General features: G+C 36.2%; 1 protein-coding gene across 1 annotated transcript; it reads left to right on the top strand.

The window, feature by feature from the left end:
- Positions 1 to 4,351: 4,351 nt before the first annotated feature.
- LOC104234047 (protein CHROMATIN REMODELING 25) lies at positions 4,352 to 22,309 on the top strand. Its single transcript, XM_009787536.2, has 21 exons — positions 4,352 to 4,663; positions 5,429 to 5,809; positions 6,269 to 6,355; positions 6,457 to 6,697; positions 6,767 to 6,892; positions 6,984 to 7,040; positions 7,125 to 7,211; positions 7,469 to 7,564; positions 15,187 to 15,237; positions 15,844 to 15,918; positions 16,026 to 16,112; positions 17,157 to 17,248; positions 17,334 to 17,466; positions 18,289 to 18,408; positions 18,493 to 18,606; positions 18,697 to 18,780; positions 18,869 to 18,943; positions 19,013 to 19,071; positions 19,706 to 19,880; positions 19,955 to 20,053; positions 21,634 to 22,309. The coding sequence occupies exons 1-21, from the start codon at positions 4,473 to 4,475 to the stop codon at positions 22,069 to 22,071; spliced, it is 2,868 nt and encodes a 955-aa protein (XP_009785838.1). The 5' UTR covers positions 4,352 to 4,472; the 3' UTR covers positions 22,072 to 22,309.
- The last annotated feature ends 482 nt before the right edge of the window (positions 22,310 to 22,791 follow it).

The following is a 22,791-nucleotide window of genomic DNA, read 5'->3' as shown; positions in this document are numbered from 1 at the left end:
CATCAACAATGACAATAATACAAGGTACGACAAGTAATCAACTCAAGAACTATAAATCACAAAGAAACGATAGAACCACCTCACAAGGAATAACCACAGAAAAGAATGCTGGCATAAAAGGGAACAGTTCAACAAGGAAAAAACTAACGTGTAGCAATGATCCCACAATATACAAGTCAATAACAAAGAAAATCAACACGAGTGAAGTAGTCCCAAATAAAGGCAAGTCAACAAAGATATAGGTTATCTAACTCCTTTTAAGGTTGGACAATTACAAGGATATTCGACAATTCAATTAAGGAAAGATGATCTTAGCTTCACTTAAGACTAAATAAAATAGGAGTCAATTAGGCAATAAGAGTGAATCATGAAGCAATTAATTCCAATTAAGCATGTAAAGGTGAAACTAATAAATAGGAAACTCAGTTATATCAAGAATAACTTCATACATAGTGAATATAAAAGCCTAAGGACCCTAAAGGCCAATTTTCCACACAAGGTTAGGCAAGATACTTACCTCAAAGACGACAAACCGATACTCTACAATGCACTTTTCGGGTAAAAAGACCTCCGAACGGCTCAAATCTAACCAAATTAACTTCAAAGCACAAATAAAATACATAAGAAACTATTCTGGATCATAGAGTCTCGGGCTTTAACAAAATCTAAAAATCGGTCCAAAAGTCGACCCCCAGGCCCGCACCTCGGAACCCGACAAATTTTACAAAATCCGAATATCCATTCCCATACGTGTTCAACCATACAAAAATTATCAAATTCCGATACTATTTCATCCCTCAAATCATGAATTTTCATTTTGAAATTTTCTTCAAAAATCATCATTTTCCTCAACTCAAAACACAAATTAAATGATGAAAATGAAGATAAAATCATGGAATATGTTAGATTCTAGGTGAAAAACATTTACCCAATCGATTTTCCTGAAAACCCCCAAAAGAAGCTCCCAAATCCAAGTTTAAAACTCAAAATATGAAGAAATGGCCAAACTCTCGACTTATATGATTCTGCCAGAACTTCCGCATGTGCGGTCAAGAAACCGCATCTGCAGGATAGCATTTGTGAGAGAGAGTCTGCATCTGCGAACTCAGCTGACCAAGCCAGGGACCGCATCCGCGGATATACAGCCGCATCAGCGACATCGCAGAAGCGAAAGGGAAATTGCAGGAGCGAGATTTCACCGCAGGTGCGATAGCTGGACAACAGAAGCGGCCTTCGCACCTGCGTGCCAACCTTCGCAGAAGCGAGCAAGCTCCCAAGCCTTCATGACCGCAGAAGCGGCCAGGATCACGCAGAAGCGGAGCCGCACCTACGCTCCAAGGCCGCAGGAGCGAAAACACCAGAAATCAGACATGCTCAAAACCATGCAAAAGATCTGAAACTCGTCTGAATCACACCCGAGGCCCCCGGGACCCCGTCTAAGCGCACAAAAAAGTTCTATAACCTAACACGCACTCGCTCGAAGTCTCAAATCATATCAAACAACATCGGAAATGCAAATCGCGCCATGAATCGAACTATGAACTTCCAAATCTTCCAATTTCAAAAACTCGTGCCGAAACCAATCAAACCAACCCGGAATGACGCCAAATTTTGCAGACATGTCCAAAATGATATAACGGAGCTGCTCCAACTCTCGGAATCGCATTCCAACCCCGGTATCACAAAAGTCAAATATGGGTCAAACCTCTCCATTTTCCAAACTTCAACTTTTCCAACTTTTGTCGAAATACCTCAAATTACTCTATAGACCTCCAAATCCGAATCTGGAAGTGCACCTAAGTCAAAAATCACCATACGAAGCTGTTGAGATTGTCCAAAACCCATTCCGGGGCCGTTTACACAAAAGTCAAATTCCGGTCAACTCTCGCTTCTTAAGCTTCCAAAACTAGATTCCTTCCCCAATTCGACTCCGAATCATCCAGTAATTGAATTCAACCATGCATGCAAGTCGATAACATAATATGAAGCTATTCAAGAACTTACGCCGCTGAATGGAACTTAAATTCTCAAAAAGACCGGCCGGGTCATTACAAAATATCTAGCTTCTCATAGTAGAAAATGAGGAAAACAGAGAAGAAATACTAATTAAACTGATAATACAAAATTAAAATGATAAACTATGATGTTTTTATCCCAAAATGATCAAAAACTTCCTAAAATGGAAAACTACAATTACTATAACTACTTGAACTTTAAAACTTGACCTACAAATGTGATTCTCGTCTATTTATAGTGGCCTAAAATTCACTGACAAAAATGCCCCTCGGGAGGTTCTGCGGTCGCACAATTCCATGTGCGGTCCACACATTGCTTAAATATGTAAGGAACTAGATTCTGCAGCTACACAATTTGGTCTGTGGCCGCACAATTCTTGTGCGGTCCGCACTTCAGGCAAGGCTTCAGTCTTGGTCATTTGCACACTCTCTGAACTTTTTGAATTCTTGTCAGTGCGGACTAAGTTCTACGGCCATACAATTCATGTGTGGTCCGCACTTTTGCTTAAATTACTACTAGGATTCTTCACCATTTCTGCAACCGCGGAGGGAATTATGCAGTCCTCGCTTGCTTCTACGGACCACACTTCTTGTGTGCTGCGCCCCTTCTTTCCTTGTGAGTCGGAACACTCCTTTTTGAATCGAGTTTCTTCATAAGAGTCCAAATTTCCAACATTCCTGCAATTTGCACACTTTCGTAAATTTTGGGAACATAAATCAATACTTTCTGACTAAAACAAAAGTAAAAATGTACTAATAAGTGGTTAAAATCCACACTTATTTCATTGGAATCAATTTTTGAATTTTTTTTTTCAGAATGCATTGGAGAAGAGATCAAAGTATTGGATACCTGTGTAAAAATAATAAGTATCAAATATATAAATAAAGTTTACTCTAAATATTTTGGAATTGGCAGAAAGAACAGAATCGTGGTTTCTTTTGGAATTGGTAGAAAATTTAAAGTTTTTTTTTTTTACAATAAGTATTAAATGGCAGCTCAATAACTATTTTCACCTTTTAAAAAAGAAATCAAACTTTTGAAATGGGCAGAAATTAACTGCCATTAAGTTACGATTCTATTTCAAAAGAAAAAAATTCAAAATAACTGTCAACATTAAAATTTTTACATTTTCTAAAATAAATTTAAAACTCCAACAAAGTTGGAGAATTGTCCAAAAAATTTACACATGTCAATTTAATGTGCTGCCACTTGTCATCATAATCTTTCTTTGCCACTTCTATTATATAATATATTAAATATTAAATATTAATAATAATTAATAGTAATTAATAATGATAATTAGTAATTAATAATTAATAATAATTATATATTATATTAATAATAGAAGATTCGTCGCATATTGCACCGGTTCTAATACTCCAGTTGAATTAATGCCTCAATTAGGATTTAAGAGCCTGGTTGGACATACAAAAATTTTCCTTTTTTCTCAATTTTTTTTTGAAAACAATGTTTGGTTATTTCATTCTTACTAATTTTTCTTTTTTCACTTGAAAATCCATTTTCAAATTTGAAAAATTGATTCTCACCAGTGTTTCAATTGAAAATGGGAATTTGCTAGTTTTTTATTTTACAAATTTACCCTATATTTTTAAAATTTATAAAATGATCCCATTAGTTTTTCATCTTTGGCAGATACATCTTTGGCGACTGATGGTAGGACATCAGTCCTAGTTGATACTTGAACTCTGCCTACTGGAAGTTTGATTATATGATTATGAGAAATATGTGACTATGCCTGCTTTTGCACCTTCTCTGTGTGTTAGTAAAATTAGAAAATGTAATATTGATTTTGCATCTTTTGTGTACTACAGTAAAGCAGAATATGATAACAGTTAACAATAGCATTTTGATTGTTTATTTCAAGTAGGATAATTAAATTAGGGTAGTTTTGATATTTTTTATAAGTTGTATGGGTATAAATAATGTTTTATGGTTTTAAAAAAAAAAGACATCTAAATATGTTGCAAAAACTATAATCAAACACAACTTCATCTTCAATTCAAATTTTAGTGAAATTCCAAATTTGAAAATAATTTTTGGAATTCATGTCCAAACGCCTAGGCAGAGTTCAAATATCAACTAGGACTGATGTTCTACCACTAGTCGCTAAAAATGTATCTGCTAAAGATGAAAAACTAATGGGGTCATTTTATAAATTTTAAAAATATAGGGTAAATTTATAAAACTAAAAATTAGCAAATTCCCATTTTTAAGTGAAAAAGAAAAAATTGGTAAGAATTTAATAACCAAACATCATTTTAAAATTTGTTTTTGAAAAAAAGGAAAATTTTTGTATGTCCAAACGGGCTCTAAGTTTGCAATTACTGGAAACTTGTTAGGTACGTTTTTCTCCCGATCTCTTCGACTTACCGCCAAAATCGAAAGATTCAAAAGCCTTAAGCAGAGAGCAGCTTCTGAAAGAGTAAAGACGAGTAATGGAGGCCGAGGAGGAGGCTCTTTCGGCTTCAGAACGTGATGATTCGAGCGATGAATTCCTTTGCGAGGCCGATGATAACAACGATTTCGAATCTAATAGCGGCGATGATGACCATAGTGTAGAATCTCACGCAGGTACCAGTTCGCCTGATGAAGATCGAAAATCGCAAAATGTTGATGCTCTTGTGAGGTAGAGTCAATTATTCATTTATTCTTTGCTTGCAAAGACCTAGCATATAAGTAGTAGGTGGATAAGACTGCTCTTCGAGTATGGTGGAGACCTTTGGTTAAATTAGGGTTTCGCAGTTATTCATATGTTATTGTGACAGAAGCTGTTTATTTTGTCAATCGCCTGGCTCATGTCAGCGAGGAGTTCTGAGAGTAGCAGTTAAATATGGATTAACTATGCCTAAATCCCAAACTAGTTAGGGACGGTTATATGAATCTTCTATTTCCCTTCTACTGAGTTTGGCCAAGTGCTCCCTCTGTCCCAATTTATGTGATGCTATTTTCTTTTTAGTCTGTCCCAAGAAGAATGACACGTTTCTATATTTAGAAATAATTTAGCATTAAACTTCCTATTTTTTCCGCAATTAGATGATTTTTAGCCACACAAGTATTTATGGCTTGTTTCCTACCACAAAATTTCAAAAGTCTTTATGTCTTTCTTAAACTCGGTCAAACAATATCTTATAAATTGGGACGGAGGAAGTACTAAATAAATTTGTCTTTTAGGCAAATTAGGGGGAACTCTAACAGCAGCTCTATACAATTTGAAGTTTGTACCAATGTTCTGATTCAAGACTTTCCTGCAGAGTTATTAGAATGCACATTTCACTTTTTGTGCAAAATGAATTAATACTTTTTGAATTCTGATAGATCACTAATGCTGAAGGGAAACTATTTAGGAATCTTATAACATGGATCTAAGATATCCTGATTGTGATGAAATCAGGGGTAACCTTATTGTGAAAAGACAATCCCTACTTCCACGAGTCTATTCAGTGACAGATGCAGCAGCCAATCTCCGAAAGCCATTCAAACCTCCAAGCTCCAATGGTTACAGTAGTACCAATGAGCATCTATCCCGTCGTCTTTGTGCTCGTAAAAGGTTTGTGCCATGGGGGTCAACAAGGCCAGTGTTGCTTGCAATTACAAACATGCTGCACGCTCCAGAAGCTGCTGAGATAGATGCAGCGGAAGAAAATGTAGAACTGCCACCTGGTGTTGAACCTTTGGTGTTGTGGCAGCCTGAAGAAATTGTGGAGGAAGGCTGTAATTTAGTACCTATAATTGTGGATCCATTGCTTGTTAAGTTCCTTCGTCCTCATCAAAGGTACTTCATGATATAGAGTGTATTTGATTATTTGCATGTGATATTTAATGGTGCAATGTTGAATTAAGTGCATGAATGAAAGGGCAATGTTAAAATTGGAAGCTATGGACTTGAATGTATCTTAGTATGATGCCCTCAAAAGATTCCTCATATTGTCTGATTAGGTTACTTTGTGCCATTTAGTTCATGATATTCATGTTGAATTTGCAACATTATGCTGGTGATATGCATCAGTAAGTTGATAAATGTTCGCTCCTTGTCATAACTCCTAAAAGAATATTTATATTATTTGCTGAACTTCAACCTTCTACTTAATCTTTAACACCATTGTAGTATCCAGTCTCTTTTAAATGCATTTCAAACGCCCTAAGCAACACTGAGAAACTCTTAAATTTGATTTTTTTTAGCATGCATGCAGCATCTAAGTCATTTAAAGACTATACTTGATTTTACTTGCAGGGAAGGGGTCCAGTTCATGTTTGACTGTGTCTCGGGTGCACTTAGTACCTTCAACATTAATGGGTGCATTTTAGCTGATGATATGGGGTAAATTGTTTCTGATTATTCTCCCGTACTTCGTGCCTCTAAGTTGAGCAGGCTTAGGTATTTTGTTTTGCTTACTAGCTGCTCTTTGTGTTTTTGTGCAGTTTAGGGAAAACTCTGCAATCAATCACTCTACTTTACACTCTTCTTCGCCAGGGATTTGATGGAAAACCAATGGTCAGGAAGGCAATAGTTGTGACCCCTACCAGTCTCGTTAGTAATTGGGAGGCGGAAATCAATAAGTGGGTTGGAGAAAGAGTAAAGCTTGTTGCTTTATGTGAAAGCACCAGAGATGATGTTGTGTCTGGCATAGAAAGTTTTATTAATCCACTTAGTAATTTAGAGGTATTTTTTCTGACCTATCCAATTTGCAATTATGGCTAAGGATTATCAATTCATATAATGTTCTTGCAGGTCTTAATTGTTTCCTACGAGACATTTCGAATGCATTCTTCAAAATTTAGTAATTCTGGATCATGTGACCTTCTCATATGTGATGAGGCTCACAGACTGAAAAATGATCAAACGCTGACTAATCGAGTAAGACATATTTACTTATTCTGATGACCTAGATTTCCTTTTGTGGATGAATTAGAATCTTTGTTGAGCCCAATTAAAAACTTGTGATTAGGCGTTGGCTGCTTTAGCTTGCAAGCGCCGGGTTCTGCTATCAGGGACACCAATGCAAGTGAGATCCTATCAGACTTTTCCTTTAATATCTGTTATTAACACAATCTGTTTTTGCTGTTTGATGCATTTTTCTTTCATGCAGAATGATCTAGAAGAGTTTTATGCTATGGTTAATTTCACCAATCCTGGTATCTTGGGCGATGCTGCACACTTTCGGCGTTATTATGAGGTGAGCTTACTACTTGACTACACAGAAAGTTAACGTGAATTCTAGTGTCCTTATTCTTTTCCCACAACTTTGTGGGGTTAAGGAACAACATAAGCTTTTTATCATATCAGCATTGAATGCACACTCCATCTTATCTTTTTTTCTCTGGGTAAGGACAAATATATTTTTCGGGGTAAGGAGAAATATATTGGTTGTTACTCTTTCTTTCATATATAAGTATTTAATCTAATTGTGTTTTTTTATCCAACTGTTTGTAGGCACCAATAATTTGTGGTAGGGAACCCACTGCTGTCGAGGAAGAGAAGAAATTAGGATCTGACCGCTCTGCTGAATTAAGTTCCAAAGTTAATCAGGCAAGTTTTTCACTGAAAAGCATGCGGTGTCAGAATTTTGACTAGTCTATTCGCTGCTTAGCAATTCTACACCCAAAAATCCAGTGTAGAAGATAGATATATGATGGAAATATCACTCTATGGACTCAGAAGGCTTGAAACCAGTCCATAATCTTTTTATTTTCCTTTTGGAAGCAAAAGATTAAATCATTAAATTCGGGAAAATCGAAAATATTCAGAAATGAAATATAATCAGACATGACAGAAATTAATTAGTAAAAGTTAGTGCAAATTGGATTTGACTAGGAAATCATACTCCTTACAGAATTTGATGCCTGTCTCTTGACTAAAGCAACATGTTAGGGACCTAAAATCTGGTAAATGCTACATGTACTGATTTTTTTTTTCCTGATGAAGTAAGGTGTTATATCAGTGGAATCAAGAAGGGGCAAAAGAGTACAAAAGAAGTTTGGTTAGCTCCTATTACAAGAATTCATATATCTAGAACAGGGAGTTAACCAAGACCAAAAAGTTGGTTTGTATGCCAAAGTAAGAGAACTAGTGAAATCTAGAAGGGGGATGCCATCATTTACAGGGGTTAAGTTGCTCCAACTGAAAAGATTTATCATTTACCTAGATTTCAAGGAACAGTTAGGAGTTGAAATGACATCAAAAGCATATGTGATTTCTTTCTGTCCAGATACACCATAAAATACATGTTAGGGTCACCTGCCAGATTTTCTTGATGGTTCTGTCAGCTTTTCAAAAGCTCCAACTTTCAACTTTTTCCTTTATATTCTACGGAATTGTTCAACTAATGCAAAAACTGATAGGAACATGTGCCTTAGATCAGCAGCCACTGTACAATGCAAAAATAGGTGGTTGACTGATTCTGAATTGTCTTTGCACATATAGCATCTATTCACCAGCTGAAAGTTTGTTACGCTCCCCTGCTAGTTCGGATCTAGTTATGGGATGATGCGTACCAAATCAGAGTTAATATGGAGTAAATTAGGAGTTTGGGAAGAGGTTTTCTTTTTGCGACCTATGGTGCTGGATCGTTAAGAAAGAACCTGCAATCTCTTGAGTTAAAGTACTCCAAGTCTGGAATAATTTTTTATCTACCTTTCACTGAATTCAAATAACTTTAAATAAAAACACTGATGGATTAACCACCCACCTAAAAATTGGGAAATAACTTCCTAACACAACTGAAATGAGAAAGTGGCTTACTACTGATAACCGCTACTACTAATAATTACTACAGGAAATATATGAACATAACTATTAGATGCATGAAGTTGCTGAACTCATCTACTTCCTGATCTGAAACTTCCAATGTGTAAATGTTTGGTAGGCTAAAGGGGGGGTGCTAACATTACTCCCCTTCTTCAAATCGCGCTTGCTCAAGCGAGAAATGTGGAAAGTGTTGTTGGTAGTCAAATCAGTGCAAGGATTTGACTCTTGTGCGTCAGATTCTTTTTCCTTTTCCGATAAAGATTCAATCCAGAATAATTTCTTGCATTGATGTCCCCGGGTAAATGGTTCATAACAAGTAAAACAAAGAGTCCCTTAAGGCATCTTTCCTCCATCTTAGATATGGTCAATTTCTTTACAAATCTGGTGTGTTGTTGAGGTGGGATATCTACGGTCTTTAATCTACGGACATATGATAATCAAATGAAGGGGTCGTCCCTTGTGTTCATAAAGCCGGGACATACTCAGTGCCGTAGCCAAATCTAGAGGATTATGCAACTCCACTTCAGTTTCTTTATAGTTAGCAAGACTATTGATATAAAGTTCAAATTTTTTGCGACTCCTGCAAAATCAATTGCTCAAACTTTTCCTCGTAATCTGCCACAGACCCGACCTGACACAACTTAGCCAATTCTACCAACTTCTAACTTCTGATTGGTGGCCCAAAACGAAGGTAATATTGACCTTTGAACTCATCCCAAGACGATTGAGGCATATCTGTCTCTAGTTGAAGGAACCAGAATTGTACATACCCCTTCAAATGAAAAGAAGCAAGTTCAAACCTTTTGTTCTTCTGCAGTTTGCTGGTGTCGAAAGAAGTGTTCGCACTTGTCAACCATCCCAAAGGGTCCTCTTGGCCACTAATACGTGGGAAATCCAACTTTGTATATCTAGGAACGCTGGAACTTCCTCTGATTTCTGATCCTGACCTTCCTGCCACTCCAGTTTTACCCTTCCAATCTCGATTATGACTGGTACTTTTAGTTGATTCAGAATCGGCCTTCGAATTTGCTAAATCCTTTGTGATTGCATCTAAGCGAGCATTTATTGCTTCCAATCCATATGGTGAAAATCGCTTCGAAAATCGCTTCAATCCGAGCTCCATCGCTCAAAAAATGAAAAAACTCTCGGACTGCCCGAATCATACACTGTCCAGAAATTTTCGCGGTTACTATTCACACGTGCGAAAAATACAGAAACTGCCCAGAAAATTGCAGTAACTTTTCTTTTCACTAAAAAGGCTCTGACTCCATCATACGAACTCGGAATTCGATGATTCTTGTTCCTATGAGTCACAAATAATAATACGAACATAGCCCTTCAGTCGAAACTCAATTCAGAGCTCATTTGCTCAGTTCAATACCCATTTCGCTCGTTAAACAATTAACTCATGTTTCGTGTCAAAAACCCAATCGCGACTTGATGAAATTAGACCAAAATTTCCAGATCAGTCCTATAATTCATTATCAAAATTCCGGAAGTCTCGAAATCAAATGTCGATCTCTAGAACTAAAAATGGATCTTTGGATCATTATATGCTTATGCTCAAAACGACAAAATCTTCCAAAAACTCTTCCAAAACTTATCCGAGACTCATGGGACCCCGACCAAACATGCCAACACACCCTAAAACATAATTCAAACTTGTTCCAACCTTCGAAACGCTCAAAACAACATCAAAACATCAAATCATCCTTGGATTCAAGCCTAAGAATTCCAAAACTTCTGAAATCCGAATTCGATCAAAAAGTCGACCAAACAACGTCCAAATGACCTAAAATTTTGCACACACATCACAAATAACATAACGAATCTATAACAACTCTCGGAATTCCATTCCGACCCTCGGATCAAAATCTCACCTATCAACCGGAATTCGCCAAAATACTAACTTTGCCAATTCAAGCCAAATCCTTCCACGGACTTCCAAAATGCATTCCGATCGCGCTTCTAAGTCATAAATCACCCAACGAAACTATCCAAATCATAAAATTTCTGATCCGAGCTCATATACAAATATGTCAACTCTTAGTCAACCTTTCAAATTCAAAGCTTTCAACTGAGACTGTTCCTTCAAATTCATTCCGATTTTTCCTGGAAACCAAAACCAACGATCTACATCAGTCATAATACGTTACACGGGGCAAGTCATGCCCGAGAACTGGCGATCAAAGTACAAAAGCTCAAAACGACCGGTCGGGTCGTTACATGAGCGCTTCTATATATTAAGGCTGTCAACGTTAAAAATTTAAAAAATTTATCAAGTTCAAGCCCAGGTATGTGATCTCCTCATCCTTCCCCCAAAATAGCAGCGAAATGCTGAGCAATTTTTTTTCCCTTCAGTTCTTTTTCTCATTCTCTTCTTCATCTTCTTCTTTTTCTTTCACTGTTTCAGTGATAAATTGCAGCGAAATGCTTTAATCTTGTAGAACAATAGGATGCTCATTTTGTACTTTAATTGATGCTACTCTTTAGTTTTTATGTTGAAGTATTGAACATTTGCGTAAAATTACATGTGTTGTCTATGCAGTATTTATTTCAATATTTTTTAAAAAAAACTCCGCTTCACTTCAAAAAAGCGAGCGCTTCGCTTCTCGCTTTAAGCGAAAAGGGGCTTGTCGCTTTTCCTCACTTCACGCTCTTCACAACACTGACAATATAACATTGAGGCGTCATTACAAAGCTCGTAGTGTAATTGATCCAATTAGTTTGGACAACATCGATGATGCTAATGAATGGCTAACTGGAGTCTCCCGGAAGATCATGCAAATGAAGAAGTATTTGAGGAAACTTCTGATTTCACTTGGGGTGATGTTGCGGAGGCGCGTGGAATTAGGGAGAGGATTTATGGTTTGAGGGGGAGTACCTCAAATTCAAGTTCACAGAGGAAGGGAAAAGAAGTAGCTACTTTGTCCCTAGTTGATGAAGAAGAAGAAGTTGAAGAAGATGACGAGCAATATAATAATGATAATGGAATACAAGAATTTGACAATCTTGTTCACAGAGGAAGGGAAAAGAAGTAGCTACTTTGTCCCTAGTTGATGAAGAAGAAGAAGTTGAAGAAGATGACGAGCAATATAATAATCATAATGGAATACAAGAATTTGACAATCTTGTAGAAGAATAGGATGTTCATTTTGTGCTTTAATTGATGCTACTCTTTAATTTTTACATTGAAGTGTTGAACATTTGCTTACAGTTACATGTGTTGTCTATGCAATATTTATTTTAAAATTCCGCTTCACTTCAAAAAAGCAAGTGCTTCGCTTCTCGCTTTAAGCGAAAAGGGGCTTGTTGCTTTTCCTCGCTTCATGCTCTTCACAACACTGGGTGCGGGGATCCTGCTAAAAATAATTCAAAAAAAGAAAAATATAAAAATATCTCTAAATTATGAGAAATTTTATGGAATACTTATGTATAGCTTGTAAATTGTGGATTTCTTTTTTATTCTCAAGTTGTAGATAAGTAAAGGATTAATTTCCTAGATAAGGTATGCTATTTTCTTCAAATTTACCCTAGTTTTGGTTCTGATTTCGAGAATCAAATTGTATCTCGTGCGGATCCCATACCCACACTCATATTACTGTCGTGTCTACATGGGTGCGGTACCTAAACTGCCGTGTGGGAGCAACTTAGATCACCACCATACTCAACCACCAGTATCGACCGCCACCATACTTAGAGCCCGTTTGGCCAAGCTGCCAAAATCTGCTTATTTTAAAAAGTACTTTTTTAAAAAGTACTTTTGAAAAAAAAACTGTTTGTGTTTGGCCAATTCATTTAAAAAGTACTTTTTGAAACATTTGGTAAATAATTTGTGTTTGGCCAATCATTTCAAAAAGTGCTTTTGAGTGTCAAATTACCAAAAAGGATAGTACCAAGGTCGTATAATTCTTTTAAACAAAAAAATGAACTTAAATATTTATCGTAAGAGACTTTTATTATTTTTATATTTTATTTAATTAAAATATAAAACATAAAGTAAAAAAACATATTAAAGATTTAAATCAATTTTACATATATAGTTATACTAAAGTATATTATATTATCTAGTATAATTACTTATTTTTATTTGATGATTTGAATCATTAAAATAACATCATTCAGTATAAATTAGAAGTCTATCCACAAATTACTATATATTGATAATCCATCATGAAATAATAAGTAAAGTCACTCGCACATGATAATACTTCTCAACAATTTCATCTCTACTTCTATCACACAGCACTTCAATATTAGTAGAAGACTTGCCTCGCATTTCTAAAGAAATATCATAAGGCTGATCTCCTTCATCAATCTTTGCGGTAATGTCTTCATTAGCATAATAGTTGAATTCTTTATCGGTAAAAAAATGTTGTCGGATGAAATTATGTATAGCCATGGTTGTTGTAACTAAATGATTTTGAGTGTCAACCTTGAAAGATGGCATTGAGCGTAAGATAAAAATAATTTTAAATATATTAAAAAAATCGTAAAAGAAATAGTTTAGTATGTTTAAATTCTAATTCAAAAAGAGTAACTAATTATTAACAACACATAATGTATAATTTATTTTAAAAAAAAAATTTAAATTCAAAAAGAAACTAATTATTACCTAACCTTACTAACTTTGTCCTAAAATGCCAAGTGGCCTATTGTGAGGCTGCCACTTGACTAAATCTGGATGCATTTTCTTCTTCTTTTAATAATATATAGATAGATTATGCAATGCAATTGTAAATTTATTACCTATTTGTAGGTCATTTTCACAAATCAGATTTGATAACTGTTTTAAAGATTCGGGAACTAATAGCATATAATAGAAGAAATTATAAATAATTATTTGTAGGAAGAGAATTGATAATCCAAAGAGGATGCAGATAATTTGCTTTAGTATGAAAAAAGAAGAAGATAATTTGGAAAGTTACGAGACATTACATAAAGAAAAGATCAAAAACAAAAAGTCAATAAAAAATTTGAAAAGTTACAATATGATTCATATATATGATATCTTTAATTTTAATAGGATGGTAAAAACTAGAAACAAAAATGAAAAGAAAAAACTTAAATTAGTAAAGGATAATTTGGAAAATATAAATTTATGGTGAGGATAGTTTTGTCTTGAATAAATTAATTTTCTACTTCTGCTTCTGCTTCTTGGAAGAAGCTAGAATTTTCTGCTTCTTCCCAAAAGTAGAAAAACTGCTTCTGCTGCTGGCAAAAAGTACTTTTCTGTATTGGCCAAACAACTCAAATTTTTCAAAAAGTACTTCTGGCCTCCCAGAAGCTTGGCCAAACTGGCTCTTAACCACCATCATCGACCATCACCATCCAAGCTGCCACTACCATCATTATCAATCACCCACCATCCCACCATTATTGTATTCCGCCACCCACCAACCCACCATTATCAACTAACACCACCACCATTATCCTCAACCATAGCCACTCGCCCGCCCATCTGAACTATCACCACCAGCCATTCTCACTACCATCAACCATAGCCGCCATCGTCCACTATTATAAACCATCACAACCCACCACTATCTTTCTCAACCACAACTACCATTATCAATCATCACTAGCTACTATCCAGACTAGAACTACCACCATCAACCAAAACCATCACCAACCACAACCTCTAGTCGACATCCACAAGCACCAGTTAACCATCACCACCACCAACTCTCGTATTATTTAAATTTTTTTATTAATAGAATACTAAATTAATTAGTATTTTTTTTGAATTTTCTATTTATTAATTTTTAAATAAAAATAAATTTTTACATTCAGATGTTGAAAAAACAAATAGTCTTAATCATCTAGTATTCAGATAGTAATACACATCTTAATATATTGATGTGTATTCAGATTTAGACGTTTTAATCTTAATATACATCTTAATATTCAGATGTGCATTCAGATTCAGACGTCTTAATCTTTAAACTAACACATGAGGCCTAACAGATGCCGGAAGTTGCTGAACTCATCTACTTCCTGATCTTCTGAAACTTTCCATGTGTAAATGTTTGGTAGACTAAAAGGGTGTTAACAAAGTTCCTTCTACATGGATTGTCTTGGGTCAGATAGCATCTTTGAGGGCTCTCCATGTAAAGCACATGACCCTTGTAGGGAGTTTTGACTTCCATATCAGCTTCCAGGGCCAATGCTCAATCACTTCATTAGGTGCACACAGTTTGTTGTACCCTACCTTCACTGAATATGAACCTTTACTGGAGTTACCCCACCTTAGTCCGTTGTTTACTTGTGAGTTCATTCTAAAGCCTTTAAGTATTTTGAAGTGCTTTGAAGTGTTTTCATTTCAAGCGTTTTTCCCTCACATGTGGTGATTTGAAGTGTTTTCCTGCATATTACTAACAGCCTTTTTTGTTCCTAATTGTCAGTTTATTTTGAGGAGGACAAATGCGTTATTGTCAAACCACCTACCACCAAAGGTATGCCTTATCTTTAACTCATTAGCTAATGTAACACAGTGTATTATGAAGAAGTGTTGAATGTGTTAAGAAGATTCGACATTAGAAGAAGCACAATGACTTTATCTATTGCACTTTTTGCTACTCTATAGGATCTGTTATTTTGTGTAGACTGTTGTTTGAGTTACTAATTAAATGATAAACCGCCAAGTTGTGATTTTGGCATCTAGGGCAAACTTCTTTCGTCTCCTGTATGTTTGACTGACAAAATTCGGACCAAGTAGAGTAGTAATAACTTTTTTATACTCGAATTATTAAGTGACTTTTTGGAGTTTAATACAGCTTTTGACTGTGTTCTCCTCCTAACTCGAAGACTTAGGGGTGCAGCAGAACAGTTAACTCAATACTACAAAAAAGAAAAAAAAAAACTAAATGAAAAGAATGTTATTTAGGTGTTAAAGCAACGCAAGTAAAAAAGAAATCAAAAGTTTTACCTCAAAAAATCTTTATTCATTTATCCTGTTCAGAAAAAAAGAATGTCTTCTCATTTATGTAGATAGTAATTATATGTTGGTAAGCATTTTGATCTTCTGAAGGTTCTGAGTGAAATCACTTTTTACTCTGCAGATAATCGAAGTTGTTTGTTGCAAGTTGACACCTCTCCAGTCAGATCTGTACAATCATTTTATACATTCGAAAAATGTACAATTCTTATTTGTTGTAGCTTTTTCTCATGTGGAGTACTTATATCATTTAGCTCTTCTCTAGGATAATTTAGTTTGTTTTTGTTCTACCACTACCAAGTACAGGTGAAACGAGCTATCACTGAAGAAGCAAAGCAATCAAAAATCTTAGCTTATATAACAGCTCTGAAGAAGCTTTGCAATCATCCGAAGGTGAGCTATCATTGGCTCATAGTTTCTCAAGTCTATTCATTTGTAACAACTATACTGCTTATTGTCTAAAAAAAGTATACCGGCATTGGGTCTTCTTTTAAGATACCAGCAACGCCACAAGGTTTTCCTTTTTTTTTTGTGTGCGTACTTTTTTAGAGGAAGACAAACAGATTAAAGAATAGCAACTGATACTTATAAAATGTACCGAAAACCATTGCTTTAATGTTGATACCTCGAATTGTACCTGAAACTATTGCTTCATGTTGATACCTTGAACATGTACCTGAAACTAATGCTTTATGACAAAAGTAGGTGTTAGAGCATTTTGCACTTCCATTGCAAGATAGTGGTGAAGTTAATGGTGGTAACTTATAGGCACCCATAGAAGACTAATTCCTTATAATTGAAAATTATGGAAAGATAAACCTCTTGAATTGTCCTTGCTTTACCTTGTTACTTCTTTTTCTCAATCCTTATTACTTTCATAGCAGAATGTAATCCCAAATAGGAGGTAAGAAATTTCTAAGCCAACATAGCGAAAACCATGATATTATCCCTTTTGAATTTGTTAAGTTGATGGTCAGTGCCTGTAGTAACTTCTATAAATGAATATTCCTGAGAATTTGAATTTGGGAGAGCAAAACTTTAGGATAATTCTTCTTGTTGACCCTTTCTTTTTGATATCGAAGAAATTTCCTGTGGGTTTCTGGCCTGACTCCAGCAGCGCACTGGTTAGAAACTCCGGGGAGTATGGGTTTGCCAATTGACCCTCCTTCCAACTTAAACACCAGACTTTGTCTACCGCAGGGGCTGACGTGCACCTAACACCTACATCACGTGTTGCTTCCTTAACACGGGACCTAGGCCCTGGGGTCCTGTCCCCCTTGTGTTAACCTTTTACTGCTTTTCCTTATTACTTTCATAACACATTAAAATGCGAAAAGTTCCTACTCCAACAAAGTCAAAACCATGATATTATCCTTTTGAGTTTAGTCAGTTTTGCAAGTAACAAAACTGTTGCTTACTAATGTCAAATATTTGAAGCTGATATACGACACAATACGAAGTGGAAGTCCAGGGACATCAGGATTTGAGGACTGCATCCGCTTTTTCCCTCCAGAAATGTTTTCTGGAAGGTAAGCTGTTTTAGCCCACTGTCTCTCTGAAAATTGATCTTCAACTTTTTTCCCAAATAAAGGAGTCTTACAAATAATCTGCTAGGTGTGGCTCATGGACTGGCGGAGCTGGGTTGTGGGTTGAACTGTCAGGGAAAATGCATGTCTTAGCCCGGCTACTGGCTCAACTTCGTCAGAAAACTGATGATAGGATTGTTTTGGTTTCCAACTACACACAGGTATCGAGGAGTAACTCTATTAACAGAATCAGACGTGTGAAATACAAGTTTTTCTGTTACATGTGTTAGTTTTCTTCGATTTGAACGAATGTTTAGTTTGCTCTGGCTTTAATTTCAGCTTCTGATCACAATTATGAATTTTGGGTGGCTTAATGTACTCGCCACTAGTGTTTTCATTAATTAATGGGCCTGTTAAGATCACCAAATCATTTTTTATACTGTCTAAAAGCATTTGTATTTTTTGATGGGCTCTGTCCGGATATTGTTAGAAATGAAAGGGAATATAGTTATTGACAGTGCTTTTGGTGTCATTACCTCAGTCTGGTATAATTTCCATATTTAGTCAATCCTAGGAATTGCACTTCCTTTTGCAGATTTGCTAACTTTGTTCTTCCCATTCTAACTCTTGGTCGAGTGCTCTTATGTTTTCTAAAATTGAGGTACATGCCACAAATCTTCATCTCTTAAATACCGAATGTTTTTCTCGGTATTAATAATCTAATTTCTATAATTGTAATCGGATCAAGTGGCTGTATTATCTATCCAGTCTCTAGCTCCTTTAGTTACTTGGTTTAATTTCTGCTGGTAAAACTTTAGCATCGGTCCGACAATCAGGCTATTTTGATGACTATAACATCTGTTTCATAGGATAGCAAAGGTCAACAGCCTGCTTTCAAGATTCGAACACTGCTATATATCATTATTTATTTGTTTACCTATAATCAACTTTTCTAGTGTATAAGTCAGTAACTGAAATCTCACTTTTACTTTTCTCTTCTTTCTTTTGCGTCTGTCCTAACTGTGTAAGTTGTGAATAATCAGACACTGGACCTTTTCTCTCGATTATGCCGTGAAAGGAGATATCCCTTCTTAAGACTTGATGGAACTATATCAATTAGTAAAAGACAGAAGCTAGTTAATCGTTTCAATGATCCAACAAAGGTACATGGGGATGTTGTTATGCTTTAATTTTTTTATGCTTTCACAGATTTGGCATTAGCAAGACTTATTTAGTGCATATTTTAGGATGAGTTTGCATTTCTGTTGAGCAGCAAGGCTGGAGGTTGTGGTCTTAATTTGGTCGGTGGGAACCGTCTGGTTTTGTTTGATCCTGATTGGAATCCAGCCAATGACAAACAGGTGAAAGCTTTTGCCCGAGAATTACCAAATGACGCCAGAATATATTGCACATCAGGTACATAATTTCCAGATTTTCCAACTCTTCCACAGGCTGCTGCAAGAGTCTGGAGAGATGGACAAAAGAAAAGGGTCTACATCTATAGGTTTTTGAGTACTGGAACTATTGAAGAAAAGGTTTGATTGTTCGAGCTTAGAAGCATTTGCTTAACAAGTTCCTATTTGCTCTCCTTCTCCATTGAAGAAGCATTATATTTATTTGCAGGTGTACCAGCGTCAGATGTCAAAGGAAGGTCTTCAGAAAGTTATTCAGCAGGAACAATTAGATTCTGATATCCAGGTACTGTTTTGGAGTCTCTTATCTTTTCTTACTCTTCTGCTGAAATGTGGTACCAATACGTGATTGCAGGGAAACTTTCTCTCGGCAGAAGACCTGCGGGACCTGTTCACATTTCATGATAGTGTGAGGTATGTTCCCGTGCGAAATTGCATTAGCTAGTGCATTAGAAGTCTCCAATACCTGCATGGCTCAAGTATTTTTATCAGTTGTTACAGTGAAGTTGGGCCTTCCATAGCGTGGAAGTGAAGAGGACTCCAAACCCCCCCCCCCCTGCTTTAGCATCTGAGCCATACCAAAAGGCGTGTTTGTGTGTGTGTGTGTGTGTATGTATACACATCATAATTATTTAGTTTGAGTTTGCGGCATTATGTGCAACTACTGCTTATATGCAGGATATGTCTCTGAGAATTACACACTATCACCCGATTTCCTGTTTTGCATTTTCAAATGAGGAAAAAACATTTGAACACATTGAAGTATGGTTAAGAATTCATCTTTTTCTCTGATCTGTTTCCTTTGGATAAGAAGAAAGATTGTCCACTATATCGGCGGGGTTAACTTTATAGGAGAAATTACTTATGGCAGCTCAACATTGTGTAGATCTCATGTTCCTTCATGTTGGAGCGATGATTATTTAAGTAGATTCAGACATTTTATTATGGCCGAGTGTAATCTCATCTTTACGCTCTTCTATAGCTTCATATCTCATATAACCAAAATGCATATTGTCTTTCATATTTATTTCAACTGCTGTCAATACAGGTCTGAGATTCATGAAAAAATGAGCTGCAACCGCTGCCAACCAGATGCAGTGATGCCAGATGACAACCCAATAGCTGATTTCAACACTCAGGGTCTTCAGCCCGAACAAGAGGATATTGGGGGATTTGCAGGCGTAGCTGGTTGTCTGCATACATTACGAAGCTCGGAGAAACAGGTTGGTTTATATTTCTGTAGCCCAAGTTTCAGTTCTGTAATTTGGTTCTCATGCTAACAAACATCCTTTTCCAGATTGGAGCTCCAAAGGAAGAGGACTTGGCCAGTTGGGGTCATCATTTTTCCCCAAAATCTGTGCCAGATGTAATTTTCCAGTCTGCAGCAGGAAACGAGGTAAGCAGAGAGGTCAAATTGCTATTACATTGAACTCAGACCACAACCTCCTCTCCTCCCACGCCCTGTACAACAAACCCAGTGTATTCCCACAAGTGGAGTCTGGGGAGGGTGGGATGTACGTAACCTTACCTCTATCCTGGAAAGGCACAGAGGCTTGTTTCCAATAGACCCTCGGCTGAAAAAGAAGAGAAGGTGCACAACGACAAGTAGGAACAACTCAAGATAATAAGAAAATTGAGTCAAAGAAAGCAATCAAACAATAGGTAGTAATAACAATTTGAGAATAAAACGAACACAAAATATTAAGAACGCTGACGCAAAGATAACAATCAAACTGTGGGTAGCAATATCAATCTAAGAATAACACAAAACCATACAAACACTAATGCTATTGGACTAAGAAAGAAAAAGAGACACGCTCGACTAACTACTAACCTTCTATCCTAATCCTCAACCTCCACATCCTCCTATCAAGGGGTCATGCCCTCAATAAGCTCCAACTGTGCCATGTCCCGCCTAATCACCTCTCCCCAATACTTCTTTGACTTATCTCTACCCCTCCTCATACCCACCATGGCCAACCTCTCACACCTCATAATTGGGGCATCTATACCTCTCCTCTTAACATTTCCGAGCCTCGCCTTCTGTATCTTATCCTCCACGGGAGCAACTCCCACCTTATCTTGAATGACTTCATTCCTAATCTTATGTAACTTGGTGTGCCCACACATCCATCTCAACATCCTCATTTCGGTAACTTTCAACTTCTAGACATGGGAGTTTTGACTGGCCAACACTCTGCCCCATACAACATAGACGGTCTAACCACCACTTTGTAGAACTTACCTTTAATAAGTTCTGGGTAACAAAAAAGTAAATGAAGAAATAAAAAAGGATTGAATAGAGAGTCAAACTTTTGAATTTTATTAATGTACTAAAAGATCTTCAAAAATCTACTCACGTGGCATACTCCAATAAATGTTGAGATAGATTATTATGACCAATGGAGTATAGGCAGATTTAGTATTGGTATATGGATGAATACCAAACAAAACCGTAAAAGTACCGCTTGAAAATTTTGCAAGTTGTTTAAACTTTGGAACCAAAATTAAGACGATGTACAGGGTTTAGGAGTAAAAGTAACATTTTAAATTCTAGTCTGTGTGTGTATAAAAATCTATATTTCTGATTAAATTTTGGTTTAAAGTATAGTTTTAGCTTCAAATAATTTTAAATGTCTCGCAAAACTCATTAAATCATATGGTTATAGATACAGTTTATTACAGTCCAATTTACAACATGAACTACACGTTTCTAGGAATTCTACTACTACAAAATTTTGTGAATTGCATGTCTAGGAGATCCCATAGCTTGTACTGAGTAGAAACTTTTTGGGCCTGCTTTTCCGTACTCCAAAGTTTCAAGCTAAGAACAATGTGAAAGTTCGTTGTAGGATACTTACTAATGTTACATAATGAAGCCAAAAAAGGAGACAAAGTTAACCCTTTATGTCCCTCGGGGTCTTATTTACTGTTCTATTATCTGAAATTGGAATACTCATTTTGTATTATTTGCAGGTTTCTTTTGTTTTCTCTTACCAAGTGGATGGGAAGCTTGTGCCTGTTGAATCAACACTAAAACCAAAACAGAAGGTGGAAAATAGAGAATTGTCTCATTTCAAAGAAAAACTTTTGAAAAAGTCCAATTTTTCATCTCCACGACGAGCACCATCATTGCCAACATTGTCATCAAGCAAACAATCCAGCGAGAAGGAAAATTCAATTCAGAAACTGAATTTGATATCGCAAGCTCAAGCGCTGTCAACATCAACTCCTAATGAAATATCTATGAGTACATTACCTGCATTTTTCAAACCTTTGCAAAAGCCAAGAAGCAAGTTAAATAGACCTTTAGAGGATACTAAAATAAACTTGAAGAACAAATTCTTTTCCGAGAATCATTTGCCCAGAAAGAGATTATCTCCCGATTACATAGATGATGATGATTTTGCCTAGGTTTTTGTTCCTTTGCATTGTTTCCTTCATATGTTTCACTTTACCTGGCTACAATTTAACAATTTCCGGAGCTATTAAACCAGTCCTATATGTTTCAATTATATCGGGTTCTCAGTAATGAACCTAAGTAGGTTTTAGTAGAGGCATTTGATTGGTGAAATATTTACACTGAAGGCATGGCAAAAAATTTGATGGTATGGACCATTCTTCTGGCTTCATTTAAGGAACATTCACATTAGTTGATTCTTATGTTTTGCAGATATTTCTTATTTTCTCCCATTTGTGGCATGCTGGAAGGAGACTTCTTGATATGTAGGTTTTATCTTCATATATACAATGAACGAACCAAAGTTGAACTTCTATTTGGTTTTTAATGGTATTTGTCCATTTTGATGGTTTGGCCCATTCTTCTGGCCTCAATTCAGGGAATATTGCCAATAAGGATTGGCATTAGTCAATTATTATCTTCTGCAGATATTTCTTGTTATCTCCCATTGTGGGATGTTGGAAAGAGACTTTTTGATATGCTCTCAGTAGTAATTGATTTCACCACTTCTTGATGAGGGTTTGTCCATTGTATTTGTCCATTCGAGTCTTTGAAATAAAATAGGGAAAGCATTGACAGTACATCTCTTTTTCCCCCAACAAAAGTAGATATTATATTACTGCGACGAACAAACAAATTGGGCAAAGGTGCCCGTAGCATCATGTGCAATCTAA

Source organism: Nicotiana sylvestris, chromosome 3, assembly GCF_000393655.2.
Source record: "Nicotiana sylvestris chromosome 3, ASM39365v2, whole genome shotgun sequence".
Classification (NCBI taxonomy): domain Eukaryota; kingdom Viridiplantae; phylum Streptophyta; class Magnoliopsida; order Solanales; family Solanaceae; genus Nicotiana; species Nicotiana sylvestris.
This window is presented reverse-complemented; position numbering and strand designations above follow the sequence as displayed.

Excerpts from the sequence above, each read along its gene's own strand:
- LOC104234047 (XM_009787536.2), top strand. The coding sequence starts at position 4,473 with ATGGAGGCCGAGGAGGAGGCTCTTTCGGCTTCAGAACGTGATGATTCG. Across the intron at positions 7,212-7,468 it reads ACTTTCGGCGTTATTATGAG|GCACCAATAATTTGTGGTAG; the intron begins GTGAGCTTACTA and ends AACTGTTTGTAG. Across the intron at positions 7,565-15,186 it reads TAAGTTCCAAAGTTAATCAG|TTTATTTTGAGGAGGACAAA; the intron begins GCAAGTTTTTCA and ends CCTAATTGTCAG.